We start from the raw sequence: 14320 nt of genomic DNA on the forward strand, positions 1-14320 counted from the left end.
AACTACAATAAATTAAATTTATAAAGATATTATAAGAAAATACAAAAATGAAAGTATGTAACACGATTAAAAAATTATAAAAAAGTAAAATAGTGTATAAAAAGAAAAAACATACATTTTGATTTATCTACTTTATTTGTGTTTTGTTATATGCTCTTCTTTTTTTTTTTTATATTTGGATTCCCATACTTTTATTTTTATATTTTATATTCATTTAAAATTCTTACATTTTATTCTTTTTGTTCATTCAGAAATATAGAATAATATAAAGATTTAAAACATTGAAAAACAATATACAGTACAAAAATTAAAAAATATATTTTTCCTATAAAAAATATAAAAGTGTAAAATAGAATAGTTCTTTAAATACTCAGTGATTTCTTTCACTCTTTTGAAATAACTGATCTATAGATACACTTTTTCTTCTTCTATTTTTGGGCTAATATTGATACGTATTTTTAATTAGTTTAAATTTATAAATTTTTTAATTCAATTCTTTTTATAACATTTTATGTGAAAATTAGATTTATTTTTCATGCACGAATATTTTAATTTTTAAAATATAAAAATAAATAGAAACAAGAAAATTAAAAAAAATTTATTGTAGTCTATTATAATTTGTTATTTTTTCAATTAAATTTAAATAAAAATTTATTTATTTTAAATTTAATTTTGTGTATATAAATTAAAAATATAAATAATAACTTATTTTATTTAAAATATGTTGTCTTGCATATGACTATACTATGATCTCCCATACTTTTGCATGAGAAAAATTTTGAAATCAAATTAAAAAATAAATTTACTATTAAATTCTACCTTGCATGATTAATTAAAGAATAAAATTTATCTCCAATAAATATGATTAAATTTATTACTTGTTGCTCTCAAAAATTCGTCCCATTATAGAACAAACATTTTTCACATTATTATCTCATACATATAAAAAAATATAAGTACTAAATGATAAAAATTTCACACAAATTATTTTTATGGGTCTTATATTTACTATTATTTTTTCACTATGGACTTAACTTTTGAATTGGGAGTGATTTGATTAAAAAAAACTCATTTCAAATATATAATCTAAACAATATCCAAAATATATATAATCAAAATAAAACAAATAAATATTACATTCTATAATTTAAGGAGAAAATAACACAAAAACAATTCAAATTAATCAAATCATTATAAATCAATTTCCTTAATCAGAATTGATACAAATTAGGGAAATTGCAAATTGGGAGATCTAACTTAGGCAGCAACAAATGTTCTTAAAAGTTTCAATCTTTACTAAAAGTATGTTTTTCAAACTAAAAATTTTATAATAAAATCATTTTTTATTTAAAATACTAAAATTTATTTCCTGCCAAGGGGAGGAAAACCTGAAGAATTAATGGACTAGCTTCTCTCTATTTTTTTTTTATTTTTTTTTTATAAATTTATTTTTAAACGGTTAAAATTTGATATTTTATAAAATTATTATTATATTTATTTTTTATAAAGTTATATATTAATAATTTTATGAAAACATTAAATTTTAATTGTTGAAAAATAAATTTAATAATTGAGATGAGAAGTAGAGAAAAATAGAGAGGGGGGAGAAAATAGAAAGAATCCAAGTCCGAAACAATAGGGTCGCAGCCGTATATCCCTAACTTGCTTCCTCCTGCGTCTCCTTCCGGATTGAATACCCTTTCATATCGTTGATTAGGGTTTTCAGGGTCTGATCCTGTGCTTCACGAAATGGGAGGAGGCAACGGGCAAAAGTCAAAGATGGCTCGTGAGAAGAACATGGAGAAGATGAAGGCTGCAAAAGGTAGTCGTTCATCTCCCTTTCTATCTCTCTCGAAGTCGATAATTTTCAATCATGTTCTGTTGGTTTCCTGAGAATTTCTGCTACAAGATTAAAAGCCAGATCAAATTTTTAATTTAATAAGCGAACTATGAAGATTGTTTATTTCATCCCCTTCTGGCAGAAAGTATGCGAAATCTCGTATCTATGTATTATGAAATTGAAATTGGAATGAGACTACATGAAAAAGATCTTCTCACGGTTTTACTTCTTACTTTTAATAATTTGATTGTCTCGCGTAGGAAGCCAGCTGGAATCAAATAAGAAAGCAATGACGATTCAGGTAATTTGGTGTTTATAAAACATATGAATCTCAGAACTGTGTTATTTGCTTTCATTTTTCTCCTTGTAAACTGAATTACATATATAGATTCTTGTACTCTGAACAATAATGAACTCAGGTAATTAATATTGTCATGGCTGGTATGGAAAAGTGAAACCCTATTTTCTGTTTATCGTGCTTGTCTAACATGATTGAAATAGCCTAATGCTTCAATTCAATATGCATTGTAAAATTTTCTATGCCGTATACATGCCTAAAATGCATGAAGTGTTTATTGAGTTTTTTTTTTTTTGGGGGCATACCAATTACCTCATCCTATCTTAAATGATTTTCCCAAACAATTCATTTTCCCAGCTCCTTCCCTTTGAGCCTTGACTTGAGGGAGTAATATAGTGGTACCTATAATTTTAACCCTTCAAACAAGGCATGAAGAACGAATGTATGTCTTTGTACTCTTATGAGTATGTAAAAGGAAATGTGAGGGAAATAACACTAGTGGCAGAGGAAAAAAGCAACACGGAATAGCTCTGGTGAAATATACATATTTGCCAACGGGAGCTGGGTCTACCAGAAGAAGTTAGTCCCTTGCAATGCAGTGAACTAAGATTCAAATCCTACTAGGAGAGATTCTTACATTTAGTGCCCAATCTTGCCTCAAATAAGATTGCTACCAATAGGCGGATGCCTGTGAGAAATAAAAAAAAAAAAAAAACTCATTGTATATGACATTTCTTCAAATGAATGCTGGAAATTTAGATTGGAATCTTTTTGCTTATAGAACATTTGATTAGAGTTTAATAATTGTGATTGATGATTGCAGTGCAAGGTGTGTATGCAAACATTTATGTGCACTACATCAGAGGTGAAGTGCAGGGAGCATGCTGAGGCCAGGCACCCAAAATCTGATCTATATGCTTGTTTTCCTCATCTTAAAAAGTGAACTATTTGGGGAGAGCCTGTGGAGAGCCCTTGATGTTGCCGTGGCCTTTTCTGCAATCTACATATGTATATTTCTCAAGTTCTGTCTGTTAAATTTAATTAATTTGCCTTGTGTGTAGGTGCCTTGTGCGGGGACGAGGGAGGCCCTTGTCCCCTTGATGATAAAGTGAAAGCTACTTCGAAATGCTTCTTAATGATACTGGTGTTCCTTGGAAAACTTGCGTTCTGATTTGTCCCATGTCTGAATCAGAAACGCAAATCTTAGTCCCATGTTTCCATACTTTATGTGCGCCAATGTATCACAGATCATGCACAAAATGGTAGAGAATGAAATGAATGGTTTTAAGGATGGTAAATGTATTTAAGAGGTCCGTGAGCTAATAATAATGCCCCACTGGATGATAACGGGACCACTTACAGATATAGGTCTATTTTTGGTCATGAATGATCCTATTTTGAAACAAGTTTGTTCTGCGAATGCTTTTGAGCCAAATAAGTAGACTCTAGACGGGAGGGTATTTTCCTTTCTCCTGCATCAATGTGTATATTCCTTCCCATAGTGTTTATAATTCATTTTTAATATTTTATAGGAAAAAAATTAAAATTCAATAACATCTAAAAATTTAGTAAGTTTTAAATATATATTTATACACACACACACTTCAAAAATTTAATGATCTCATGTCTTGTAAATGGGATTAAAGTCCTTATATCTTTATCTAATAAATAGGACTGGGCAGAGAATTTTCTATTTTTCTAAATTTTCAACAATGCACGTCATTTTAATGTTTAGCGACGCCATAAATGGAGAGAGAAGCGAAATTGTTGCACTCAAATATATAGATAAAATTTGCAGATGTTATCATTGTGCTCTTTAAACACATTATCCAATGTTATCTAGCATAACCTAAGACATCAAAAAAAATTATGCTTATAAGAAAATCTCCCGTTTTGGGTCATCTTGCATTTACAGGTCGGCTAATACAAGAGGAACAGCTCTGGCACTCAATAAAGAACCCCAACCCCACAGGATAATCGTTCGTTTGCATGCTACTCCGACATTTTTCATGTTCAGGGTTAAGATAGGGGGAAATTCGTACCCAATGGTAACTTGGAGGTGGGATGTATCAACTTCCACTCCTTGATAATATCTGATTACTGGAATGAAGGGTACAGCTGTCGTATTACATAAGGACAGCATTTTCATCACAAGGCAAACCAAAATGTCAATGTATATCAAATTACAATCCCATACATCTAAACTCAGCTTATGAATCCACATGTGAACCGGGTTTGTGAATTCAAATATGACCAAGTTACTGTGTTCTCATTCTGCTACTTTCTGCTGCCCTTACCTGCGAGAAATATGCGTGCGCCTGCAGGACAGACACGGATATGGAAGCAAATTGTTAGCGCAGTTAAACTTGAAATAAAAAATAAAATAGAAAGAAATAAAAGATAAGGTTTAAAACTGTTCAGTTAATTGAAGGTTTTTTTTTTTTTTTTTTTGGGGGGGGGGTGGTGTTACGATTTAGCTTCGTGATTACCATTGCTTCTCTTGCAGTGAGCCTGTCCTGATGATCATATCGAAGGAGCTTATCAAGAAAATCAATTGCCTGCCCGATACACAAACATGTAAGGAATTAAAACCAATAACAAAAATATGTAAATTGGTGAAATGCAGTCCAAAGAGAGGTCCAAATGCCTTAACAAAATAATGACCTCTGGAGACACAAGATGCTGATTATCAGCATTAATAAATTTAGACCAAGGCTTGCGACTATGCCTGCAGAAGAAAACGCCAATAAATGTAACAATTCGTTGATCTATCAAAAAGAAATAAAGTCAGAGTAAGGCAGCAGGCTTCTCAGTAGAAAGGATACACTACATTGCTACAGAACATAACTATAAAAGTTTGCGAACTAAATCAAAACTTGCTAGTTGCTAGAAAAATGATGAAAATCAAATGCAGGAAATAATGACTTTTTAAGTACTGACGAATGCTTGGTACCTTCCAACAAGTGCATCGAGTTGAGGATCAAGCTCCAGATGATACTTACTCAGATATGCATTTAGCTCATCAGTCCCAAGCACCTGCAAATTACATCCAAAAACAACTTACACCATGAAGGAAAAGTACTTCTATGAAGGTTGAAGGATCCAGGGAATAAAACTCACTAAAAAGGAATATCATTTTGCTCAACAGGAAAATAGCTTTAGATTTGGTCTAGGAACCGAAATTTAATGGAAGGGATGGTACTATGGTTTTGCAGCAGTAATTGCAAGAAACCACCAAGAATGTTACCTTCGCTATTTTGACAAGCTGATCATGGTTGTCGTGACCATAAAAGAATGGCTCCTTGCGAAAGATCTACATTAATTAAAATGAACCAATCATATCCCATAATTTCTTCTTTCAATATATATATATATATATATATATTCCGAATTGGATTCTATAAATATCTAAGACAAGTGTATGTCATATAGAAGCCAGTGACATGGAGCTACAACTCTTACCATTCCAGCAAACATACAGCCAAGGCTCCACATATCTAATGAGTAGTCGTAGTCTTGCAAATCAACTAGTAGCTCAGGCCCCTTGAAGTATCTGAGAACCAAAAGCATTGTACGTACATTTAAATATCATTTTTTTTCTATCTAAGCTGTGATTCAGGAAACAAAATTAAGCATCATGCACCAACATCAGGATTTTATGTTAATGTGGTCACTCAAAAAATGCCTAAAAACCATGAATGATGTTGTGGCATATATAATTCAGTGCCGTCAAAAGTGAAGAATGGCTTAAGGCACCAGACCAAATTATAGAGGTGGCGGGGGCAGGGTAGAATCACAGTAGTCAGCCCGCAGTATGAAGCGGCATTAGAAACACAAAGTAATAATCAGTTTTAGGTGCAAGCGGCAAGCAAAACCATAAAATGGCTACAAGTCTGAATAGTTGAAATTGAAAAACTAAATCAAACGAAGGAGGGACCCAACAGTAAACTAATGTTATCTTAAAAAGAAACTGTGACAACATGATGAAAGACTAGAAACTTGAAAACTGCTTCTTGTTGTAAGTACTGACAAAAGTTTAGAGTTCTGGGTTTGGCTGCGCTTTATGTCCAGAGAGAGGAGCAGGGACTTGAAGAAAATAGGTGAAATAGCAAGTAATCCACATCAAATCATCAGTCAAAACAGCATTTCTGCCAAGAAACTTTGATTCCCTACTTCTGTTTTCAGCCATAGCAGCTATCTTAAACAGTAACAATACAAGCTTCATCGCTTGCTTTCTTTCAGGTGTTCGGTGCAGATACGTCTCCTCATGCCCCTTTTAATTGCATCAATGAAAATGTTTTTAAATGACGAAAACAACGTGCCATTTTGCCAAAACCTCAAAGATTGGGTTTACTTATAGTGCATCACACCTCAGCCTGATGCGGTCATCAAAGTCGCCCCTGCCTTGGTGCCATAAAAGCAATTGGTTGGTGTCCTATTACGCCTCAGCAGCTTTTGACAACACTGGTGTACATTAATCGTTTATGAGACAAGCATGACTTATAAATGGATGATGAGATGGCAGTATACTAAAACCTACAGAAAAAATGATATAATTATCATGAAATTTAAACCAAGAAAAAAAGCAGCTTTAAACCTTCAACGTAATAGCTTTGCAAACATTGTAAGGAAACTCCTTACATAAGCTACAAAACTACCCAGGAGGGGGGACCTGAGAATCCAATAACATTGCACAGGATCCTGTCCCCAAATCCCAGATGAATCAATATTTAATTTGAGGCTACCTTTTTGATGATTTAAAAAAAAAAATTATCACAATAGCATGATGTGCCACCACAATGATGCATTCTTGTCTTGTCAGGCTAGTTGTTCATTTGATATTTGCTGTTTGATGTTGAATGCCCATAATTGTTTATAGCATGTAACAAGTGCCTATCACATTGATGTTATAAAAGGATATGTTACTCTCAAGATTTGAGAATTGAAATTTCATGGTCCAATGTGGTACCGAAAATATATCTGACGTACTATATGTATTTTAGCTATTCATGTAATGTAGGGCAGTATGCTGAACCTACGGCTTCAGAAATGCAACCAACAATCCTGGTGTAAAGAAATTAAGACAACTGTAATGGCAAAGTGACCAGAATACAGGAAAATCCCAACAGATACATCACATAATAATACATTCTTAACTTAGCGACGTTACATATATGTGCTTTAAGAATGAAAACTGGTCAATAACATTACCTTGATGCTACACGAACATTATATTCCTTTCCTGGATGATAAAATTCAGCAAGACCCCAATCTATCAAGCGAAGTTTTCTTAACTCATGATCTATCATAACATTATGAGGCTTCACGTCTCTATGCATTATGCCTTGGGAATGGCAGTAATCCAATGCCTGCAATGCCAAACAGAACATTCACGTAGGAAAAAAGGGTCTTAATGGACATAGTTGTGGTAAAGTGAGAGACGCCAATATTGACACGTATATGGTATAAGACAAGATGTATAGTGTTTAAAAGTAACTTAAATTATCAAGTTATGTCATATCTAATTATGGGATCAGACATGTATCAAACATAAATGACTTTGTTTTGTAAGTAACAGTACCTCATAAGTGGTAAGTCCTAAATAAATATTTCCATGATACATAAGCAACAGCCTATTCAGATGAAGCATATGCAGAAAGAAATAAGTGAAGCCTGATCTTTAAGACAAATATGCTTCCACTATTTTCATGAAAAAACAGGATGTTGATTATGGAGAGGGCACAGAAAAGGGGCAATCACACGTCAACCAGAGGAGATTGACAGATAACATTACCTTAAGGAGCTCATATATGTAATAGCGTATGTCATAATCAGTCAAGGTCGGATACAAAACTTTGAAGTCTGTACTGTTAACATACTCAAAGATCAAGCTAGGTGTTTTTGAGTGCTGATCTCTGACAATATCAAGAAGCTTGACAATATTTGGGCCTCCACAAAGGTTCTGAAGTATTTTTATCTCTCTTTTGATCTGCAAAGATATTGAGGACTTAGTAAATAGAAGAATTGAGATTATGTGGAAGATACAACAGAAAATGAATCTCTGGTTTCATGCATTTGCAAGGGTGGGTTTTTCAATAAACTAGGAATATGCTTCATAGATCAACACTATAGAAATTCCTTTAATATACAGAAATTAGGAGCCATGGTTGTGTACAATTCACACCCTGAATGCTTCATATAGTATGGAGGAATTGTGGTTTGGTTAGACTAAGTCTTGTTGAATGATTCCAGCAGTCTAAAAATAGGTTCTAACAAACCAATTTGTGGATGACCCCGGCTAGCCTCTCTATGACCAGATGTCTAGAATATGTTTTCAAGATTTCACTCCTTAAAAAAAGACTTCAAACGCAATAATTACTGCTTCAGGTTGTTCCTTTTTTGGAAAGTGGGGATGGTGCAACAGATTTCATCAAGTATGAAGTAACTCCATTCTCTGCTTAACGTTTTATGATATATATAATCAACAAAGATAGTAATTCAATTTTCCTGATATGATCTCAATTCTTATAGGCAGAATGACATTTAAGGCCCTCTCAAGGAAATTTATCGCAATAAAAACCCATCAATTTTGTATCAGATATTATCTTGTGAAAACATGTATATGTTTTTATTAAAAGCTGAACTTTAACTACTTAAATTTCTAGGAAAACCCTAACAAAAAATGCAAGTTAAGGTTCAATTTTTACCAACAACATATATGTGTTTTTACAAAATAATATCCGATGCAAAATGATAAATTTCCTTAAGAGAGCCTTAAATGCCATTCTCCCATTCTCATAACAAGATTAAAAGTAAATTTGAGAAATATACCATATTAGAGTTGCGTGCAAAAACTCATTTTATACTAGTTTTGTTGTGCAGGTAATAACTGTAATTAGAACAACATAAGAGATTATCAGTTGGCTGTTAGTTTTAGGTAGTTAGAATATAACTACCTGGTATGAGTTTCTACCAATCCTATGTTCTATAACTAGGAGTGAGGCTTGTACTATGAGTTCTGTTGAATAAATTGAGATTCTGTTACTTTCTTTACTTCTCTCTGGGAGCAACTTGACCCAAGTTTTCTCTTTTCATTATTCTTCTTGACTTAGCAAATTTTAATTTTAAATCTCCAAAATTCGGAACTAAATTTGTCTTGAAGTCGATATAAGGCACACTAACACTCTACTAGATATGTTTATAAACAAATTTTTCCAAATAATAGAAGATGTGCATCCGACATGTACTTTAAAGTAACCAGAGAGCATGGATACCCAACATCCAGCACAGGTACAGGTTAAATGTAGCCACACCCATGCTTCATAGCTTGAAACCCTGAGATTCCTATCTTTGAGTAGAATCTAATGTAGCTGAAACTCAATCTTTTATTATTAGCTTATGATATCCATGTTACTAATATGTCTTATGCCTTGTACTGATATTTCCAATATTGGAAAAATAAGATTTTTGTCTCGTTAGTTCTGATTCCTTCCAGGCGATTTTAAGTAATTTTGACTTTGTGTTGTGACTTGTGATTCAATCTACGATCTGACAACCATCAACGATTTAGGAAAATAATTCCAATGAAGCACCATGGCTTTGTTCATAGGTTGTAGGTCACAAGGAACTGTAGAAAGAAAAATAAACCGGAAAAAAAAATCACCTTCTTTTTCTTGACAGGCTTGAGTATCTTGATTACACAGCGCTCATTGCTATTAACATTTATACCCTCGAAAACTTCACTATATTTTCCCCTTCCTACTTTTCGCACAACCTCATAATCATCTTGATCTCTGAAAAAAGCATACATATTATTTTTGGATATAATATTAAAAGACAATAACATCACATTGAAAAAAGCAAGAAAACAAGGGAAATTCAGGTAGCCAAAGGACCAGCCTCATACGTGAGAAGAAAAGGATAAAAATTGGCAAACAGAGTAGGAATCATAGAAAGCGCTAGAAAAGCACATATTCCATTTCACATAGCTCCAAAAGAATAGAAGTGCATCAACACTTAACAAGCCATTTCAAACGACACAGTTCAGGCATTAACTTCAAAATAACGAGAAGATTATGATAAGCCTCTCTGTCTGTTATGTTCATCAAAACAATTACAAGAGCGAGAGATCCAATCAAAAGGACACAGCCTGAATTAAAAGCTGAAAATAGAAAAGTTCCCGATCTCACACTAGATTGCGAAAGAAACTAAGAAAACAAAAATGCAAGAGAAATTCGTTTATTATCTTGATATTAGAAATAAAGGAGAAAGGACTAAGATGCTTAAAAAGAAGCAGCAAATGAACCAAGTGCATGCTCTTTGGATTCAAAACCTAAAGCTTCCCCCATTGTGAATTGTATGTAACAAAAAAAATCATGAGAGAAATCCCGCAATTAAACTAGTAGGAAGATCAACATACAAGAAAACATCAGAGATAAGAGAGGACAATTACCCCCATTGAACGGTGAGCGACTCGTAATCCCAGTACTCTTTAGGGCGATGAACATTGATGTCCGCGTAAACACGCGCCTTCGACATGGCTATAATCCGAGATCTAGAATTGACGGTGATTGGATTCGGTGCAGCGCTCGACGACGGATGTGGAGGTGGTATTAGCTTCAATAGGTGAGATGAGATAGGGACGGTGGGGATGCGCACGCTAGGACTGTGCGCAACCAGCGTAGAGGAGCGTACGGTAGGAAGCAGAGGAGGAATAATAGAGAGTTCGTTTACGCGCGCAGTTCATGTGCCCATGTCATTCTCATTCAACTCTCCGCAAGAGACAGATGAAGCTGCATTGGATTAGATACGGCGTCCGTTCGAGCCTTTTTGGTACGTGCAAAAGTAGTGAACGTTTTAGAAAGCATACTTTTCTATCGGATATTTATTTGTAAATTAGGGAAAAATAACTATTAAATTATCACAATATTTTAATTATTTTATATGAATTCTTTATAACTTTTATGTTAATCTTAGTTTTAGTTTTTAAGAATAAGTAATTCTTCAAATTTTTAACTTAATTTTTAACATTTAAATTTTAAATATACTTCCGAAAACAATCACAAGTGGGAGGTTCCGCGCGCGGAGGTTGGGACCACATCCGAGGGTCCGCTTTTAAAGAATCTCATGACGTGGCTAAAGATGATTGGTCTCTGGAACACAACTTGGAGGACCAAACACACGTGCCATTCTCGCCCATGTCCCGTGTCTTTAAAACAACTTGCAAGTTCATGACTCGTTTACAGCTTGGCAAAGGAAAAAAATCAAGTCCATGTTGACGGTAAATGAGAATGGGGACATCGCAATCACAAATGAGCTAATGACTACTGGGTACAGCCCATTATTTCATGGACTGTATATATTACACGTGACAAGCTAATTTCATTTGCTAATGTCGAAAAGCTTCACGCGGACTCTCTCTTTTTTTTTATTTTAGGAAGAATGATTCTGCAGGTTCTAAAAATACAAAAATCTTTACTTTGAGCTTAATATATTTTAATATTACATTGTAAGTTTAAGGATTCTTGTTATAATTTTTTTAGAAAGTGAAAATATAATTTTACTCTTGTATGATTTGAAAACTCAAATCATGTACAATATAAAATTTATAGATGCACAACATAATATTCATAGATGTACAACACAATATCCATATTTATTTAGTTGATTTATAAGTTAAAATATACACCACACAAAGCATGTACAAAACATTATCTATGGATACACAACATAATATTTAAAAATTTTCAATACAATATCCATGTATGTCTAGCTGATTTATAGATTAATTAAAATAAAGTTACATAAAACATGTATAATATAATATCCACAAATGCACAACATAATATCTATGAATGCACTATATAATATTCATGCATCAATATAATATCCATGTGTATTCATACATGGACATTTTTTTTTTGCACAACATAATATTCATAGATGTACAACACAATATCCATATTTATTTAGTTGATTTATAAGTTAAAATATACACCACACAAAGCATGTACAAAACATTATCTATGGATACACAATATAATATTCAAAAATTTTCAATACAATATCCATGTATGTCTAGCTGATTTATAGATTAATTAAAATAAAGTTACATAAAACATGTATAATATAATATTCACAAATGCACAACATAATATCTATGAATGCACTATATAATATTCGTGCATTCTCAATATAATGTCCATGTGTATTCATACATGGACATTTTTTTTTTGACCAAATCATGGACATTTAATTGAAAATGCATGGACATCTTGTTATGCATTCGTAGATATTCTGTTATATATTGTCTACATTACTTATACATTTTATTAAATCTGCTAATCAATTATACACGCATTGACATTGTGTTAAAATTTATGAATATTGTGTTGTGCATTGATGAACATATATTATACATAATTTAAGTTTTCAAACCATATGAGGGTAAAATTATACTTTTGCTTGTAATAAGGACTCTTCGACTTGCAATAGAATAGTAGAATATATTGGGCCTGTAGTGTAATTTTTTCTTTTTTTCATGCCTGCAATGCGGTTCGCCCTTTTCTTTCTCTAATAGGAAATCTTATGTGAATGTAAGAAATAGAATCGGCCGACAGCAGAAATTTTTTTCCTCGATGTTGATAGAAAAGCTTTAACCATAATAAATCATAGGATCAAAATTTTAATTATGTCATCAATTATAGAACATAATTTTTGGGGAAGAATAGAGTCAAATATATTTATGCCAAAAAATGCCTAGAGCGATATTAGAGAGCTTGGGCCTAAATAGTCACCGAAGGCCAGTTTTCAAACGGGCAAAAATATCAGCACTCATTTAATTGGGCTTATCTCCTAGACTAAGATCATGGATAGGGAAGGGTATTTTTTTTTAAAAAAAAAAAAAAACCAAGTCCGAAGTCCTTCCTTCAACAAGCGTAAGCAAGATTGTTGACCGCATAAGCAAGATCACGGCCACAAAATATCATAAAGGAATGGTTAAGAAATTGGCTTACTTTACCAACAAATATTAATTCAGTTTGTAAGGATTTCATTCATAATTTATAAAGATCATGAATCAAATTTTATTATTAATGTGAGAATTTTATTGATAAATAATTTATAATTATTTTTGTAAATTCCCTTTAACCTTAAAAAAATTGCACACAATAACCAATAAAGATTGTTATTCACAAACAATGATTGATAATGAATAAACTGTTATTAAAATGGAAACAATGACTTACTTTTTTCCTAAATAATGACTTATTATCAGTCCTTATCTATAAGTAACATATTTAAGAGAGATCATATTCACCCCCTTCTAAGAAAATTAATTATAAATAAAAACCAATTACAGGTCGTATTAAAAAAAAAAGTCATATTTTTTTTAATAATAATTCATTCTGCATTAATTCTTATCTGTGATTAATTTCTTTAAAAGGAAGTTGGATGTAATTTTTTCAACATATTTCAACAATCCTTGTATATGATTTTCTCTTAATATTAGAGATATATATTGACTTTGATGAGCTTTTAGGATCCAACTCACTTAAACCTTTTTCTTATATATATAAAAAAAAAGTGGGCTCACTTTACTTGAATAATCATGGATTATTATTATTATTATTATTATTATTATTATTAATGCCTTGTGCCAAAAAAATTACAATTCCTCAAAAGGCGTTAAAGCGAGGAAAAATTAAAAAGAAGAGAGTAATCAAGTAAAACAAAAAAAGAAAAAAAGAGGAACGTTAGATGTGAAACAACCACTCTATGGTGTGACTCACTCCTTCCTAGATGAGCTTTTAGGATCCAACTCACTTAAACCTTTTTCTTATCTATATTAAAAAAAAAGTGGGCTCACTTTACTTGAATAATCATGGATTATTATTATTATTATTATTATTATTATTATTAATGCCTTGTGCCAAAAAAATTACAAATTCCTCAAAAGGCGTTAAAGCGAGGGGAAAAATTAAAAGAAGAGAGTAATCAGTAAAACAAAAAAAAAAAAAAACGAGGAACGTTAGATGTGAAACCACCCTCTATGGTGTGACCTCACTCCTTCCTAGCACTTCATAATTTTTTCAACAAGTAGATACATGTACTTATACTCCAGAAAAAGATCGAGGTACAAGATATTTTTATAAGCCTTAACTAGTGTCTACTCTATTCAATCT

At 32.3% G+C, this 14320-nt stretch overlaps 2 protein-coding genes across 2 annotated transcripts; one reads left to right on the top strand and one right to left on the bottom strand.

Annotated features, from left to right (window-relative positions):
• Positions 1-1616: 1616 nt before the first annotated feature.
• On the top strand, positions 1617-3436 carry LOC129311040 (uncharacterized protein At2g23090). The gene is made up of 3 exons (XM_054952986.1): positions 1617-1822; positions 2101-2141; positions 2962-3436. Exons 1-3 carry the CDS (start codon positions 1750-1752, stop codon positions 3079-3081), a joined length of 234 nt encoding a protein of 77 aa, XP_054808961.1. The 5' UTR covers positions 1617-1749; the 3' UTR covers positions 3082-3436.
• Positions 3437-4011: 575 nt separating this feature from the next.
• LOC129311039 (casein kinase II subunit alpha-2) lies at positions 4012-10936 on the bottom strand. The gene is made up of 10 exons (XM_054952985.1): positions 10591-10936; positions 9802-9931; positions 7933-8127; positions 7350-7507; positions 5601-5691; positions 5386-5451; positions 5092-5174; positions 4803-4866; positions 4628-4696; positions 4012-4456 (listed from the first exon to the last, which is right to left on the bottom strand). The coding sequence occupies exons 1-10, from the start codon at positions 10674-10676 to the stop codon at positions 4397-4399; spliced, it is 1002 nt and encodes a 333-aa protein (XP_054808960.1). The 5' UTR covers positions 10677-10936; the 3' UTR covers positions 4012-4396.
• Between the last annotated feature and the right edge of the window lie 3384 nt (positions 10937-14320).

This window comes from Prosopis cineraria, unplaced genomic scaffold (genome assembly GCF_029017545.1).
Source record: "Prosopis cineraria cultivar Desert tree isolate PC_DT_omini unplaced genomic scaffold, ASM2901754v1 PC5, whole genome shotgun sequence".
Lineage (NCBI taxonomy): Eukaryota > Viridiplantae > Streptophyta > Magnoliopsida > Fabales > Fabaceae > Prosopis > Prosopis cineraria.